Below are 13221 nucleotides of genomic sequence, written 5' to 3'. Positions count from 1 at the left end.
TGTGTTTTTGAGTCTTGTGTTTTGAGTTTTTGAGCCATTCTGACAGGTGTGAGGTGATACCTCATTGTGGTTTTGATTTGCATTTCCCTAATGATCAGTAATGTGGAGCATCATTTCATGTGTCTGTTGGTCGTCTGTATTTTTTCTTTGGAGACATGGCTGTTCAAGTCCTCCATACATTTTTAAATCAGATTATTTGGTTTTTTTGGTGTTGAGTTGTAGTTCTTCATATACTTTGAATATTAATCCTTTATCGGATAGATCATTTGCAACTATCTTCTCCCATTTAGTAGGTTGCCTTTTCTTGTTTTGTTGATGGTTTCTTTCTGAATCCTTCCTTTTATTTGCATGGAGGCCATGCTTCCCACAGGCACTGCCAGCCAAGGATTGAACCAACAGTCAACAGTCACGCTGCCCTCCCTACCCTGGCTCACTCTACTCTGCCCACTCTCTCTCAACCTCTGTATCTGTTTGTGTCCCCGCCTTTTGCCTCTCCCCTCAGCCCTGCACAGCTTGCCCCTCTCCTTCCCAAGCTGTTCCAAAGGCCAGTCCAGTTTTGCATTTTCATTTAACTAAGTTAAATCTGATTTGTGCCTAGATCCTACTTCCTAAATATCATTCTCCAGTAAAACAAACAGGGCTCCTAGAGAAACGGCTGATTCCAGGGCTAGGGCAGGGAAAGTACCAGATGAGCCTGGAACATCTTGTGCCAGATGGTAAGGAAGTGCTCCAGGAATGATGGAGGCAAGTCAAGGAGCACAGAAGACAGCTTAGAGGAGCTCTCAATCATCAAATCTGGTACAATTTGAACAAAGAATAAGAGTAATGGAGTATAACCCACAGAATGAAATAAATACCAAAGAGACCATCCATAAAGATATAAAAATAATGGACTAAGTAAATAAATGGGAGAAAGAGACAGTTCCTTTTTATGGTAGAATTCCCATCAATGTAGAAAGAACAGCAGAAATAGAAAAATCACTATTTGGTAAAAAACACAGTAATAACTGTTGCAAACAAGAATCATCAAAATTAGTGGGAAAAAGTATGAGAGAACAGGATATTTATATAGTCATACAGCATCTCCCCATAGAATGTTTATCAATTACAAAGGAAAACAGTGACTGTATAGCAGAGAAACCTCAGGGAGACACCACTTTTACCAAGTCATCAAAATTATCATGAGCAGTAATTAGACACATCGGCACCACCTGATAGGGTATCCAGAGAAGGGTACATCACTTCTGTGGTATTCTTGCCAAAAATGCAAAACTTCAAACTAGTAAGGAGAAAACAGGGAGCTCTGTCCTACAAAATTACTGGCCCAAGCGTTGCAGTGGCACAGAGACACTGAGGTACTATCCCAGGTGGGAGTTGAAGGGGGCAGGTCAACTAAATACCCCGTGGGATTCCAAAAGGGATCCTGAACCAGAAACAGGATGTTGGTGGGACATTTGGCAAAATCCAAATAAGGCTAGTAGACAAGTGAACAGTGTTATATCATTGTTAATCCCCTGGTTTTGGTCCTTCTGTGGTTAACATTAGGGGAATCTGAGCGGAGGGTGCTACACTGGCAGCTTTTTTGTGAAGTCTAAATTTTCAAAATAAAAAGACTGCATGCTGATAGACAGTCTACACGATGGCAACCAACTTCCTTTTTTTTTTTTAAAAAAAGATTTTATTTATTTCTTTGACAGAGAGAGAGAGAGAAGCAGGCTCCTCGCTGAGCAGAGAGCCCCAATGTGGGACTCAGTCCCAAGACCCTGGGATCATAACCTGAGCCGAAGGCAGGCGCTTAACCAACCGAGCCACCGAGCCACCTAGGGGCCCCTGGATGGCAACTAACTTTCAACTGGACTTCTGACATACCAGCTGTCAGCACTGCCCACTGCTGGGAATGTTAAGCATTCTGAGGCTTCATTCACTCCCAGGGGGAAATGCAGGGGGTAGCTGAAGGGGTCTGTGGGAAGAAGGTAGAATGCAGGAACTTGTTGGTGGGTACAGGACAGTTACATGTGTTCCTGACAACTTTCTGTAGGCTTGAAATGTTTTGGGGTTTTTTAAAGGATTTTTTATTTACTTATTTGAGAGAGAGCAGAGAGTGCAAGAACAGGACTGGTGGGGGGTCGGGTAGAGGGAGAGGGAGAAGCAGGCTCCCCACTGAGCAGAGAACCTGAGTCAGGGCTTGATCCCAGGACCCTGGGATCATGACCTGAGTCGAAGACAGACACTTAATCGACTGAGCCACCCAGGCGCTCCGGCTTGAAATGTTTTTAAATAAAAAATGTGAAGTAATATGTATGTAACAGAATTTAAACAGCACTTAAGAAGAGTGAAGAGTAAGTCCTCTTCCTATGCCCAATTCCTCCCATCCTCCCCCACCCCAGGTAATCACAGTTACCACGATTCAATGCACATGGGATATAAACAAACAGGTATGCAGATTTATTGCTCATGGAGGTTGAGGGCTCTGTCTAAGGTCAGGGGTGGCAAGTGAAGACTGAGAGCCAGGAAGCCTCTGCCAGTAGGTGAAGGAGGCCCTTTGCTGTTGTGCTTTGTACTGAAAAAGAGAAAAGACAGGTACATCTGGATACTGTCAAATACATTTTTCATATTGCTGGTTGTAACCCATTAGTAGTTCATAAAATCAATTTCGTATTTCATGATCATCATTTTTAAAAACAGAAAAGAAACAGACAACTTGCAAGAGAACATCACCTGTAATAGGGGTAGATAGTTCTGTGAAACTTTGCTGCAACGTAAAATGTATTTCTTAGGGAGGGTTGAGGTTAAAAAAAACAAAGTTTCAAAAACACTGCCTTAAGCAACAGCTGGCATAAGGCCAGAACTTCGATCACCAAGGTGGTTTGCCCTGGGGTGTAGGTGATGGGGCTTGTCGCGTTCCTGGGAGCAACAAGGCAATAAATGTGCAGGCCTGACTTCCTTGAAACTTTGTGTAAGGACTAGCTGGTTAATGGGTAACCAGGAGCAACAACCACTTAGCTGGGAGTATATGGGCCCCTGGGCCCCTGCCACACCACACAGGGAAGGGCTCCCAAAGATGGTGTGGGACAAACATGGGTCCCCAGGCTACAGGGAGAAGCTCCCTGCCCTAGAGTGCAGGAAGTTCAGCCCCCACAGAGGTAAGGAGGGCGCCTGGGTGGCTCAGTCGGTTGGGCATCTGCTACTGCTTTCGTCTTGGGTCATGATCCCAGGGTCTTAGGATCGGGCCCCACATGGGGCTGGCTCCCTGCTCCACAGGGAGCCTGCTTCTCCCTCTCCCTCTGCCTGCTGGAGGCTCCCCCTGCTTATGCTCTCTTGCTGTCAAATAAATAAATAAATAGGAAAAAAAAAGAAAAGAAAAGGAGGGCTCTCCTGCTGGTCAACAAACCCTAAGGTAAGGCTTAGCAGGGCTGGAATGGCTCTCCAGGGTGGGAATCCCCCATCAGGCGGGAGGCCCACCACCCCCTCCCCAGGAGGTGCTCTCCAAAGTCAAAGTTGCCTCCTTAACAGCTAGGGCCTTGAGCACCCCCTGGAATGTGGGCAGCAAACCTGTAAAGGTACAGGTGGTAAACACTTTAGGCTTTCAGGGCCATACAGTCTCTCATAATTGCTCAACTCTGCTGTGCTGCAAAGCAGTCATGGACAGACATAACAAATGAGCATTACCGTTCCAATAAACTTCTCAGGGACGCTGAAATTTGAATTTTATATAATTTTCATTTGTTACAAAATATTAATCTCTTTGGATTTTCAACAGTTACAAAATGTAAAAACCATTCCTGGCTCCTGAGCTGAACAATAACATAAGACAGGCCAAATTTGGCCTGCAGGTCAAGGGTTTGGAAGCCTTACTCTGGACCTTGTCCTGCCTCCCCCCTTCTCCTCTCCCTCCTCCTTCCCTCCTCTTTTCTCCTCCTCCTCCCCCGCCCACTACTCCTGCTTCCCTCCTCCCCTCCCCTCTCCCCTCCTCTCCCTTCTCCTCCACTTTCCTCCCCTCTCCGCCCCCCTCTTTCCTCCTCGCTTCCTCCCTCCCCCATTCTCCCCTCCCTCCTCTTCCCCTCCCTCCCCCTCCTCCCCTCCTTACCCGCCCCCGCCTCGCATCCCTAACCCGAGCCCAGACGCCCCGGGCCGGCGCGGTCAGGGGGCGCTGACTCACCGGCTGACTCAGCGGGAGGCGCGCTGCCAGCAGACGCCCGCGGGAGGGCGGCGGGGCGCCAGGCGTGCTGGCGACCGGAGCGGACGCCCCGCCGCAGGAGCGGCTCTTCCGGCTTCCGACCTCCTCGGAGCCGGACAGAGGACCGCCTGGAGGACGCGGGGCACTCAGGAACGCGACGGGCGGCCGGAGGCAGACGCGGCTGTGCAGGTCCGTTCGGGCCTCTCACCTGCCCCGGGAGGCCCCGGTGCCGCGCCCCTCCCTGCTCGTCACACGCCTTCTCCCTCAAATCAAAGCACCACCGCCGCCACCCCCGGCCTGGTCCTCGTTCGCCTCCGCGCGCCCGCCCAGGCCCACCTCCTCCAGGAAGCCTTCCCAGAAGACCTCCGGGCTGGGTTACCTGGGGGAGCCTCTGTCCTGGCACCTTCGGCGTTGCTCTCTGCCGGCTTGTTTTGGGTCTGGCTTCATCACCAGACTGTGGGCCCCTTGAGGACAGCGGCCAGGTCTTCGTGGGCTCTGCATCCCTTGGCTTAAACAGAGCCCAGGCAGAAGAGGAGGTGGGACATGTATACCCGTGACCAACTTTAGAGATCCAGCCTGGGACACAGCCAGGCCAGACCCCCAAAACCTACAATAATATGTTAAAAATAATTATACACATACATGTGTATATGTTGCTTTAACATAGAAATATGAAAAGGTTTATATGAAATCATATATGTTAGAATTATAAATTCATTAAAATATGAAAAATAAGTGTTTATTGTAAATTATATATTCTGTGTTATTTACTTTTGTGTTACATAAATGCTATTATTTAAACAGAACAATAGATTAGTAACAATGGCAAATAATAATAATTAGTAGGACTACTTTGTGAGAAAGAAATATAAAAATAGTTAAATAATGTTTCTATTTTCGGATACAGCAATTTATTTTAACTCACTGGATACTTAAAATTTGTATTAAGATACATCTATGTAAAAGGCTACATATGGTATGATTCCATGACGTTCCTATATGACATTCAGCAAAAGGCAGAAGTATGGAGACAGTTAAAAAAAAAAAGATCAGTAGTTGTCAGGGGTTGTTGGGGGGTGGGGAGGCAGGGCTAAACAGATGAAGCACAGATGATTTTACGGCAGTGGAAATACTCTGTATGATACTACAATGATGGATGGTGTCATTATACATGTGTCCAAACCCACAGAATGTACCACATTAGGGGCCAACCCAAATGTAAACTATGGGCTTTGGCTGATTATGATATGTTAATGTAGGTTCATCAGTTATAACAAAAGTACACTCTGGTGGGGATGTTGATGATGGGGAGGCTATGATGTGGGGGTGCAGGGTTGGGAGTATATGGGAAATCTCTGTACCTTCCCCTCAATTTTTTGTGAGCCTAACACTGCTCTACAAAAATAAAGTTAAAAAAAAAAAGATACATACATGTAAGACTTTTTAAGAGAATGTGAATGCAGTAGGACCAGTTAAACATAGTACCAATATTTAATTAAAAAAATAACAATGACATTTCTGTCCTATGATGCAGAGGAGATTTTTACCTCTCTTTGTTTCCTTGCCTGCAGCCTTTAGGAAACCCTTCTTTGATGTAGTGATCAAACTGAATACGGCCAAACATTAAATTCTTTGACTTGCAGGCCTGCTCTTACTAAGCCCACGTTACACTAATTCCTGCTGTCAGTCCAATGTGATGGCATCAAGCTAATGATTCTCTGAACAAAATCATCGGAGCATGGAATACTTAGGATCTTACTAACAACAGCAAGTTTTTAGACTTGTAGGGATTAGCTTCCAGCTCTCCAAAAATGCCCATCCTCTTTGTATCTATAGGCTGGTTTTGGTAGAACAGCTTTTTGTCAGCTCCTTTGCATCAATAAATTCAACATCTAAAGCTCCATCCTTTTTTAAGCATTTTGAAGCACATTGGGTGTCATAAATTAAAGCGTGCGCGCTCTCTCTCTCTCGTACTTGTGTGTGTCTCAGAGAAAATGGCTTTAAAGCACAGAGATATTTGAATTTGTGATATTAAAGGTGAATCACAAATAAGGTCCAGTTTTAGTGAACAACTGAGAAAGTCCCATTTAGGTTGTCCCTCTTCTGGTGATATTTTGTTTTATTTCCCCAAAACTGGGTCAATTTTTATTGCATGAGTTTTTGTTATTTCCTACACAGAACATTGAACAACTCAGGTGCCCTCAGATCATCTTTTTCAGGATCCTTCTGGCCTCTTCAAAGATCATCAGTTTTGGAAGAACCGTTCCTAAATTTCCACTCGAAAGCAGTCCTTGTCTCCCTTCTCATTCTCAATATTATTTTCAAATTAGAGGACATTCTTCTTGCCCTGCACTTTGAAAATACGATTTGATGGTAGCCTAGCTTTTTACCATCTCTTCTGTGACTGGCATTGATGACAGCCCTCTTTTAGTCACACATCTAAAGGAGACTGTCTCCTTCCATTTCTAGAACATCAAATAGCTCATTGAGGGCTTTTGCGTGTTTTGAGGAAACTGAGACATAACCAAACCTGTCACTGGGAAAGCCTCAGTCTCGCAGGGAGCAAACCACACTCACTGGGCCATGTGCATACGAGCTACGCAGGACATTTAGCAGGTAAGATCTTTTCGTTTTCTTTGGTAAGAGTTCATAGATTGATCAGAATTTGCAAAAACTTATGCTTGCACTGTCAAATACGCAGACAGATGAGCAGAGGCTCCTTCGTATTTGTATATCCTCAACGCTTTAAAATTTTTTCCTGAAGTTCCATTAAAATCCTTACAGAAATCAGACCATTTGAAACTCCACTTTTCAAATCAAAGTGCTTGAGAGGCAGGAGAACTTTCCCTTATTGCCATGATTGGACTCACACTTGGCATACTGTAGAAAGTGTGATTGTGGGTAGCATCTGACAGAATCAGCTGTACATACTGTAAAGGGCCAACACATCTGTCATCAAAATTTCACCTTTGGCTCACCCACAGGATATCTCAGGTACAGCGTCTGAATGAGGAAATGGAACTTTACTCCGTGTCACAGCACAATCAAAGGAGCAATACATTCACCCATGCCGCAGCCCATGCTGACTCAGCGGCCACTCATTTCAACCGGGAATTGGTGTTGTAGGGGGAGACCGAAAAATAAAAAATAAGTAAATAAATAAAAAACACAAACAAAAACAAAAAAACCTTTTGATTACGTTAGAAGTACTTGCCCATTTCCTTGAGGACCTGTGAGAATCCGTTTCTTCGTGTGCTTTTACATTGCTTTGCTGGCCTCAGTTCCTCTGCATACGGCGCAGTAGGCCCTTTAGGACGATTTACCTTCCTAACACCGTTCCTTGTATGCGTTCCCCAGCGGCCACCGAATAGCAGTCATTCAGCTTTCTGAATGACCGTGAGGTCCAGTCCATGCGGGCATTGGTACTGTAGTTCGGCTCCTGTTCATCTGAACTCTTAGAAGAAGAGGGCCGCAATACGCATCACGTTAAAAATTGAGCTAGCACTGTCTAGCTACGAAGCCCAGCAGCTAACCCACAGGCAAGGCGGATGTTCGCACTCCAGATTACAGCACGCTGAAGTCATCGGGTGGTGCAATGATCGATGATGCACCAGCCGCCAAGCATGGCTGTCATTGTCAGCAGCAGGACCCAGGGAAAGTCCTGGGTCCATTTAGTACTAAAACCAGTGCTGCTGGGGCGCCTGGGTGGCACAGTCGTTAAGCGTCTGCCTACGGCTCAGGGCGTGGTCCCAGCGTTCTGGGATCGAGGCCTGCATCACACTCCTCCGTTGGGAGCCGGTTTCTTCCTCTCCCACTCCCCCTGCTTGTGTTCCCTCTCTCGCTGGTATCTCTGTCAAGTAAATAAATAAAATCTTTAAAAATAATAATAATAATAAAAATAAAACCAGTGTTGCTTTCAGCCCCTCTTTTGGGGGTCACCTTTGTGTTTTGTACCTTTCCCCTAACCTTCAGTACTTGTCAGTGAAAACTGGGAGTTTTCTCATCCCAAGGTAGAGTTTACCAGATGTAGGGCTTTTAGTGCTAAAATCAGAACAGTCCCAGACAAACTAGGATGGTCGGTCACCCCAGCATATCCTTGTAGAATCAAGAAATAAGTCAAAGATAAATATTGTACGATCTCACTTACATGTGGAACCTAAAAATGTATGAGTTCATCATAGATTCAAAAACAGATTAGTAGGGACGTCTGATTTGTCTGCCTTCAGCTCAGGTCATGATCCCAGGGTCTTGGGATCGAGTCCTGAATCAGGCTCCTTCCTCAGTGGGGACCTCCCCCTGCTCCCCCTGCTTGTGCTCTCTCTCTGTCTCTCTCTCTCTGGCAAATGAATAAATAAAATCCTTAAAAACACACACAAACAGATTAGTGGTTACCAGAGGTCTGGGACGTGAGGGAAGGTGGTCAAAGGGCACAAACTTCCAGTTATAAGTAAGTTCTGGGGATGTAATGTGCAGCATGGTAATTATAGTTAATCATTCTGTATTGTATTTATGAGAGGCATGAAGACAGCACATTTAAAAATTCTCATCTCAAGAAAAAAATTGTAACTATGTGAGGTGATAGATATCAACTATACTTATTGTGGTAATCATTTTGCAGTATATACATATATTAAATCATATTGTATGCCTTTATCTAATACAATGTTACATGTTAGTTTTATCTCAATAAAACTGACAAAAATAAGTCTCAATATAAAACAATCAATTGTATTTCTATATACTAGCAACACACGATTATGATTGCAATATGTAAAATGTTTACAATAGCATATTAAAAAACATAAAATAAGTAGGGATTAATTAAACAAAATTTGTTCAAGATCTATATACTAAGAACTACCAAACATTGGGGAGACAAGTTAACAGAGACCTAAATGGGATTACCAGGCTAACAGATCAGAACACCCACCAGTGAGATGTCCCTTCTCTCCAGATTGTTCTATAGAATCAACTCAGTCCTATTCAAAATACCAGCAAGCTTTTTTTTGTTTTAAAGAAATTGATGAGCTGAGTCTAAATGTGTATAAAAATGCAAAGGACCAGGGTGCCTGGGTGCTCAGTTGGTTAAGCATCTGTCTTCAGCTCCCCTGCTTCCTAGGATCTGGCCTTCATTGGGCTCCCTGCGCACCGGGAGTCTGATTCTCACTCTCTCCCTCTGCCCCACCCCCAACTCTTTTGCGCATGCTCGCCCTCTCTTTCAAATAAAATCTTTTTTTAAAAAAACCCTCAATTTTTAAAAACAGGCCAAATATTGAAATAGACACATCACCAAAGAGGATATATGAATGGCAAATAGGCACGTGAAAAGATGCCTGACATCATTAGTGATTGGGGAAATGAAATGAGATCCTACCACACACCTATTAGAATAGCCAAAAATAACAAAACAAAAAAACCGACCGGGCAAGTGCTGGGGCGGATGCAGAACGACTGGAACACTCATATTTTGCTTGTGGGAATGCAAAATGGTACAGCCACTTTATGTAACAGTTTGTTTTTGTTTTTTAAAAAAAGTAAATGTACTTACCACATGACTCAGCAGTCCCATTCCTAGAGACTTGCCCACGAGAAATGAAAACATATCCACACAAAGACCTGTACATGAATGTTCCAGAAGCCCTATTTAATAATAGCCAAGAAGTGGTGAGTGGGTAACCAGTTGTGGTACATCCATATGACGGAAACTACTCAGCTATAGAAACTACTGATTCACACATCCACACAGAAAAACCTCAACAACTTTGGTGAGTGATAGAAGCCAGTCCTAAAAGGCTACATACTGTAGGACTCCATTTACAAACCATTCTAGAAAAAGCAATAGCAACCAGATCGATGGTTGCCAGGGTGGTGGCACAGGGGAAGTTTTGAGGGTGACAGGAATGTCACACAATCATAATTGTGGTGGTGGTTACACTACTACATACATTTCTAGAACAAACAGAACCTAACATTGAAAAAGCAAATTTTATTGTATGTACATTATTCCTCAAACCTGATTTTTAAAAAAAGAGTCAATGTGTCACTGTGCAGTTGACCTTGGCTGCATCCATCCAGCTCCACTTCTTCCCGGGATGGGGGGTGGGGGGTTCCCCAGGGCCTCTGGTGTCTCTCTTCCCTGGCCTCCCTGGGCTGAGCCCTGAGCAGCTCCAGGCCTTCCCCTGCAGAGAGAATGGACAAGACACCGGGACTGGGCCTGGGGTAAAGGCCAGCAGGGAGCCCTCCATCCCACCACCCTGATCAGGAGACGGAGCTCAGGTTCTATGAGATTCTATTTGAAATTCCAGAGTGAGAGCCAGTGCTGGGCAAGAGCGCACATCAGCCCTGGGGAGCACAGGGGCCGGGACGCTCCAAGACTGAGCCTATGGCTGTACAGACAGCAGCTGGCTCTTCCTCCCCCCTCCTGGCCCACCTCCCCATGCCTTCACAGGCATTTATGAACTGTGGCGGGGGGGCACCCGTTTTCCGCAGGCCTCTGACCCTCACAAAGCTTCATGTGGTACCTCACTTTCTCTCGAGGATACTTGGGGAACCAAGAGAGGACATTGCTGTTGGTTGATCACCTAAGTCTCTGTCCACCTTGTAGACAATATTTAATCCCCTGCCTGGGGTGCACACTATTATTGGCCTCACTTTACAGATGTGGAAATTGAGGCTGAGAAAAGGAACCAAACTGAAGTTTAAACTTGTGTGAGCCTGACACCAAAGATGAGGTTTTTGACTATCCTCCTGCTCAATGCCTTCTCCTAATTTTGATTTTCTTTCTGCCACCTCCCTCCCCCGGCCCCCTGCCAACTCCTCTCCCCCCCCCACCCCGAACCCCACACCTTTGCTTCTTCTTCCTCTGCCAACGTCCTCACAAATGCAGTCAATTCCCTGCACTCAGACGTCCTTCCTTTCTGAATCACAGCTGGCTGTGATACCAAAGTCCTGCTCTGGCACCTGGAGAGTTGGCCTGCCTGAGTTCAGGCCCAACAGGGGTGACTCACGTTTGGGAAGGAAAACCCCAGCGTCAGACAAGGCAAATCAGCAGCGGCCACCAAGCCAGGTGAAGCCATCCCTTGGAACAGCAGCCTGGACCCTCCTGGGGGACCAGAGCAGTGGCCCCTGCTGGAAACCTGTTGCCAGTGAGCATAGACACCTGGGTTCCTGGCAGCACTCTCCGGGGGATGGCAGCCTTTCAGCCAGCACAAACTTGGGGAAGATCTGCGTGGGGGGTGGGGGGAGGGTTCCTTGCTTCAGGGAGGTGACTTGGGTTCCCTGCTTGCCAGCCAACGAGGGGGCCATGAAGCAGGCACCCCTACTGCACTGCCCCAGCCTGCCAGCAAGCATGAAGCTCTCTGCAAGAGGAACCCTCCTTTCCCCCTCTGGGCAGCCTTCAAGGCCTGGGCAGACCCCAGCACTGGTCCCTTCTCCCACTGCAGCTGCCCCCTGGCTCTTCTGTGTGCTGGTGCTTTGGGCATCTGGGCTGGTTTGGATGGACACTCAGGCATCACATTCAGGGTCAGTGTGTGGACCTTACATAGATGGCACCTGGAACTGATGGCCTGTGCTAGCTGGGGAGCAGGCGGCAGGTGGGGAGTTTGGTGGGGAAGGCAAGGAGGAAGGAGTCCCATGAGGAGAAGGGGGGGAGCAGGAAGTGAAGTGGGGGTGAGGAGAGCCCAGGACGGCAACTGCTGCGGACCTAGAGCAAGAACATGGGCACAGAGGCATTTTACAAGTCCGTTGCTGCCGAGCTGCCCCTCTTGTGTGGTCAGGCACATGGTCTCCATACTTCCTGCCTGAGTTGCGAGGACCACGTGTCCCCTTCTCAAGGCAGCTGCTACAGACCCTCAGACCCTTGCAAAACCGCCACTGGCTCCCCACTTCCCGCAGGCTCCACCTCAAACTCCATTATCTGCTCCTCCCCTTCTTCCCCCCTCCCCGCTGCACCACTTCCCCTGTTGTTGGGCCCCTGTGCCTCCACTCCCTCCCCACCTGAGGGCCCTTCCTCCACTCCCAGGGTCCTGCCTGTCCTCTGACATCCAGCTGAAGGTTCACCTCATCCAGGCAGCCTTCCCCGGGCACCCCAGCTTGGGCTGATTTCCCTTCGTCCTGCCCTGCTCCCCTTGCCCTCTCAGGCGGCTCTGGGCCTGTAGCCCCGCAGCTCAGGCAGGTGCTGTTCCTCGGGAGGAGGTGTCCTGTCCTAAGGAACATAAGCTGCTCCAGTCAATTTAAGGGAACTTAGGGAAAGAGGGGGTTTCCTAGGAGGTGGACCCTCATGAGCCCAAAGCCAGGATGTGCCCACTCTGGAGGGTAGGAGCCTGCCCCTGCTGCCCCCTCCCACTTCTAGGTGTCTCAGCCTCTCTCCTTTGTCTGTATCCTCCTCATCATCACTTTCCTCTGCTTTAGGCCCAAACATGGATGCCCAGGCTCTGGCTTCAAAATCATCCCAGTGGAGTGCTCACCGTGGAACGAGGTCTCCGAGGCCCTACTCCTGGGGTAGAGATCTGATTGACCCTGGGTCAGGTGACTTTCCTGGGCAGTCCTGGAGGCCAGTGGAACAGAGTCACATGACCTCCGCAGGAGCTCCAGCTTGGAGGGGTGCGGTCAAGCCCTCTGGGGAGTAGGTACTCTATGGAGGGAAATGGGTGTAGATCCCACACAGTGCGTTCAGGGAAGCACGAGGCCTAATAAATGTCGACAGACTTAAGGACTGGCGCCAATGCTTTAAGCTGGACCTTGTACTTCTGCCCTTCTCTTTCCCAGCATCCCAGCCATGGACTGACAGCAGCCTTTCCACTTGTTTACAAAGGTGGCCAAGAGATGCCAGGAAGACCTGAGTCTATGCCAGGCCTGCCACTTAGCTTGGTGAATCCGGGCAACTAATAAGAGATTTCTGAGCGTCCTCATCTGCAAAGTAGAGATTATAGGAGTAGCCATGTGCCCTTGTGCGGGGCAGCTAAAGGTCTGGCTGAGTGGCCAGCGCTCACATGGGAGGGACCCTGAGAGGGGTATATTTCATCATGAAAATTGGAAATTGGGAC

At 47.4% G+C, this 13221-nt stretch overlaps 1 protein-coding gene and 1 long non-coding RNA gene across 3 annotated transcripts; both read right to left on the bottom strand.

Moving 5' to 3' along the window:
- Positions 1 to 2424: 2424 nt before the first annotated feature.
- LOC113263377 (uncharacterized) lies at positions 2425 to 5132 on the bottom strand. The gene is made up of 3 exons (XM_057316865.1): positions 5103 to 5132; positions 4160 to 4784; positions 2425 to 2560 (listed from the first exon to the last, which is right to left on the bottom strand). Exons 1-3 carry the CDS (start codon positions 5130 to 5132, stop codon positions 2481 to 2483), a joined length of 735 nt encoding a protein of 244 aa, XP_057172848.1. The 3' UTR covers positions 2425 to 2480.
- A 518-nt stretch (positions 5133 to 5650) lies between these two features.
- Positions 5651 to 13165, bottom strand: LOC125281322 (uncharacterized). 2 transcript variants are annotated; one of them, XR_008961019.1, is made up of 3 exons: positions 12643 to 13165; positions 11185 to 11401; positions 5651 to 10356 (listed from the first exon to the last, which is right to left on the bottom strand). It is a non-coding gene; the product is annotated as an uncharacterized LOC125281322 (long non-coding RNA). The 2 variants fall into 2 exon arrangements; XR_007188484.2 differs by lacking the exon at positions 11185 to 11401 and having other exon boundaries at positions 5651 to 8027; positions 10191 to 10356; positions 12643 to 13158.
- Between the last annotated feature and the right edge of the window lie 56 nt (positions 13166 to 13221).

The sequence above is a fragment of the Ursus arctos genome, unplaced genomic scaffold (assembly GCF_023065955.2).
Source record: "Ursus arctos isolate Adak ecotype North America unplaced genomic scaffold, UrsArc2.0 scaffold_1, whole genome shotgun sequence".
Classification (NCBI taxonomy): Eukaryota; Metazoa; Chordata; class Mammalia; order Carnivora; family Ursidae; genus Ursus; species Ursus arctos.
The sequence above is the reverse complement of the archived record's forward strand: the minus strand, read 5'-3'. Positions and strand labels throughout refer to the sequence as shown.

Coding starts and splice junctions, on each gene's coding strand:
- LOC113263377 (XM_057316865.1), bottom strand. CDS start 5,132: ATGTATCTTAATACAAATTTTAAGTATCCA. Junction 4,785..5,102: donor ATACAAATTTTAAGTATCCA/GTGAGTTAAAAT, acceptor ATATTATTGTAG/GTTTTGGGGGTCTGGCCTGG. Junction 2,561..4,159: donor GCCTCCCGCTGAGTCAGCCG/GTGAGTCAGCGC, acceptor TCTCTTTTTCAG/TACAAAGCACAACAGCAAAG.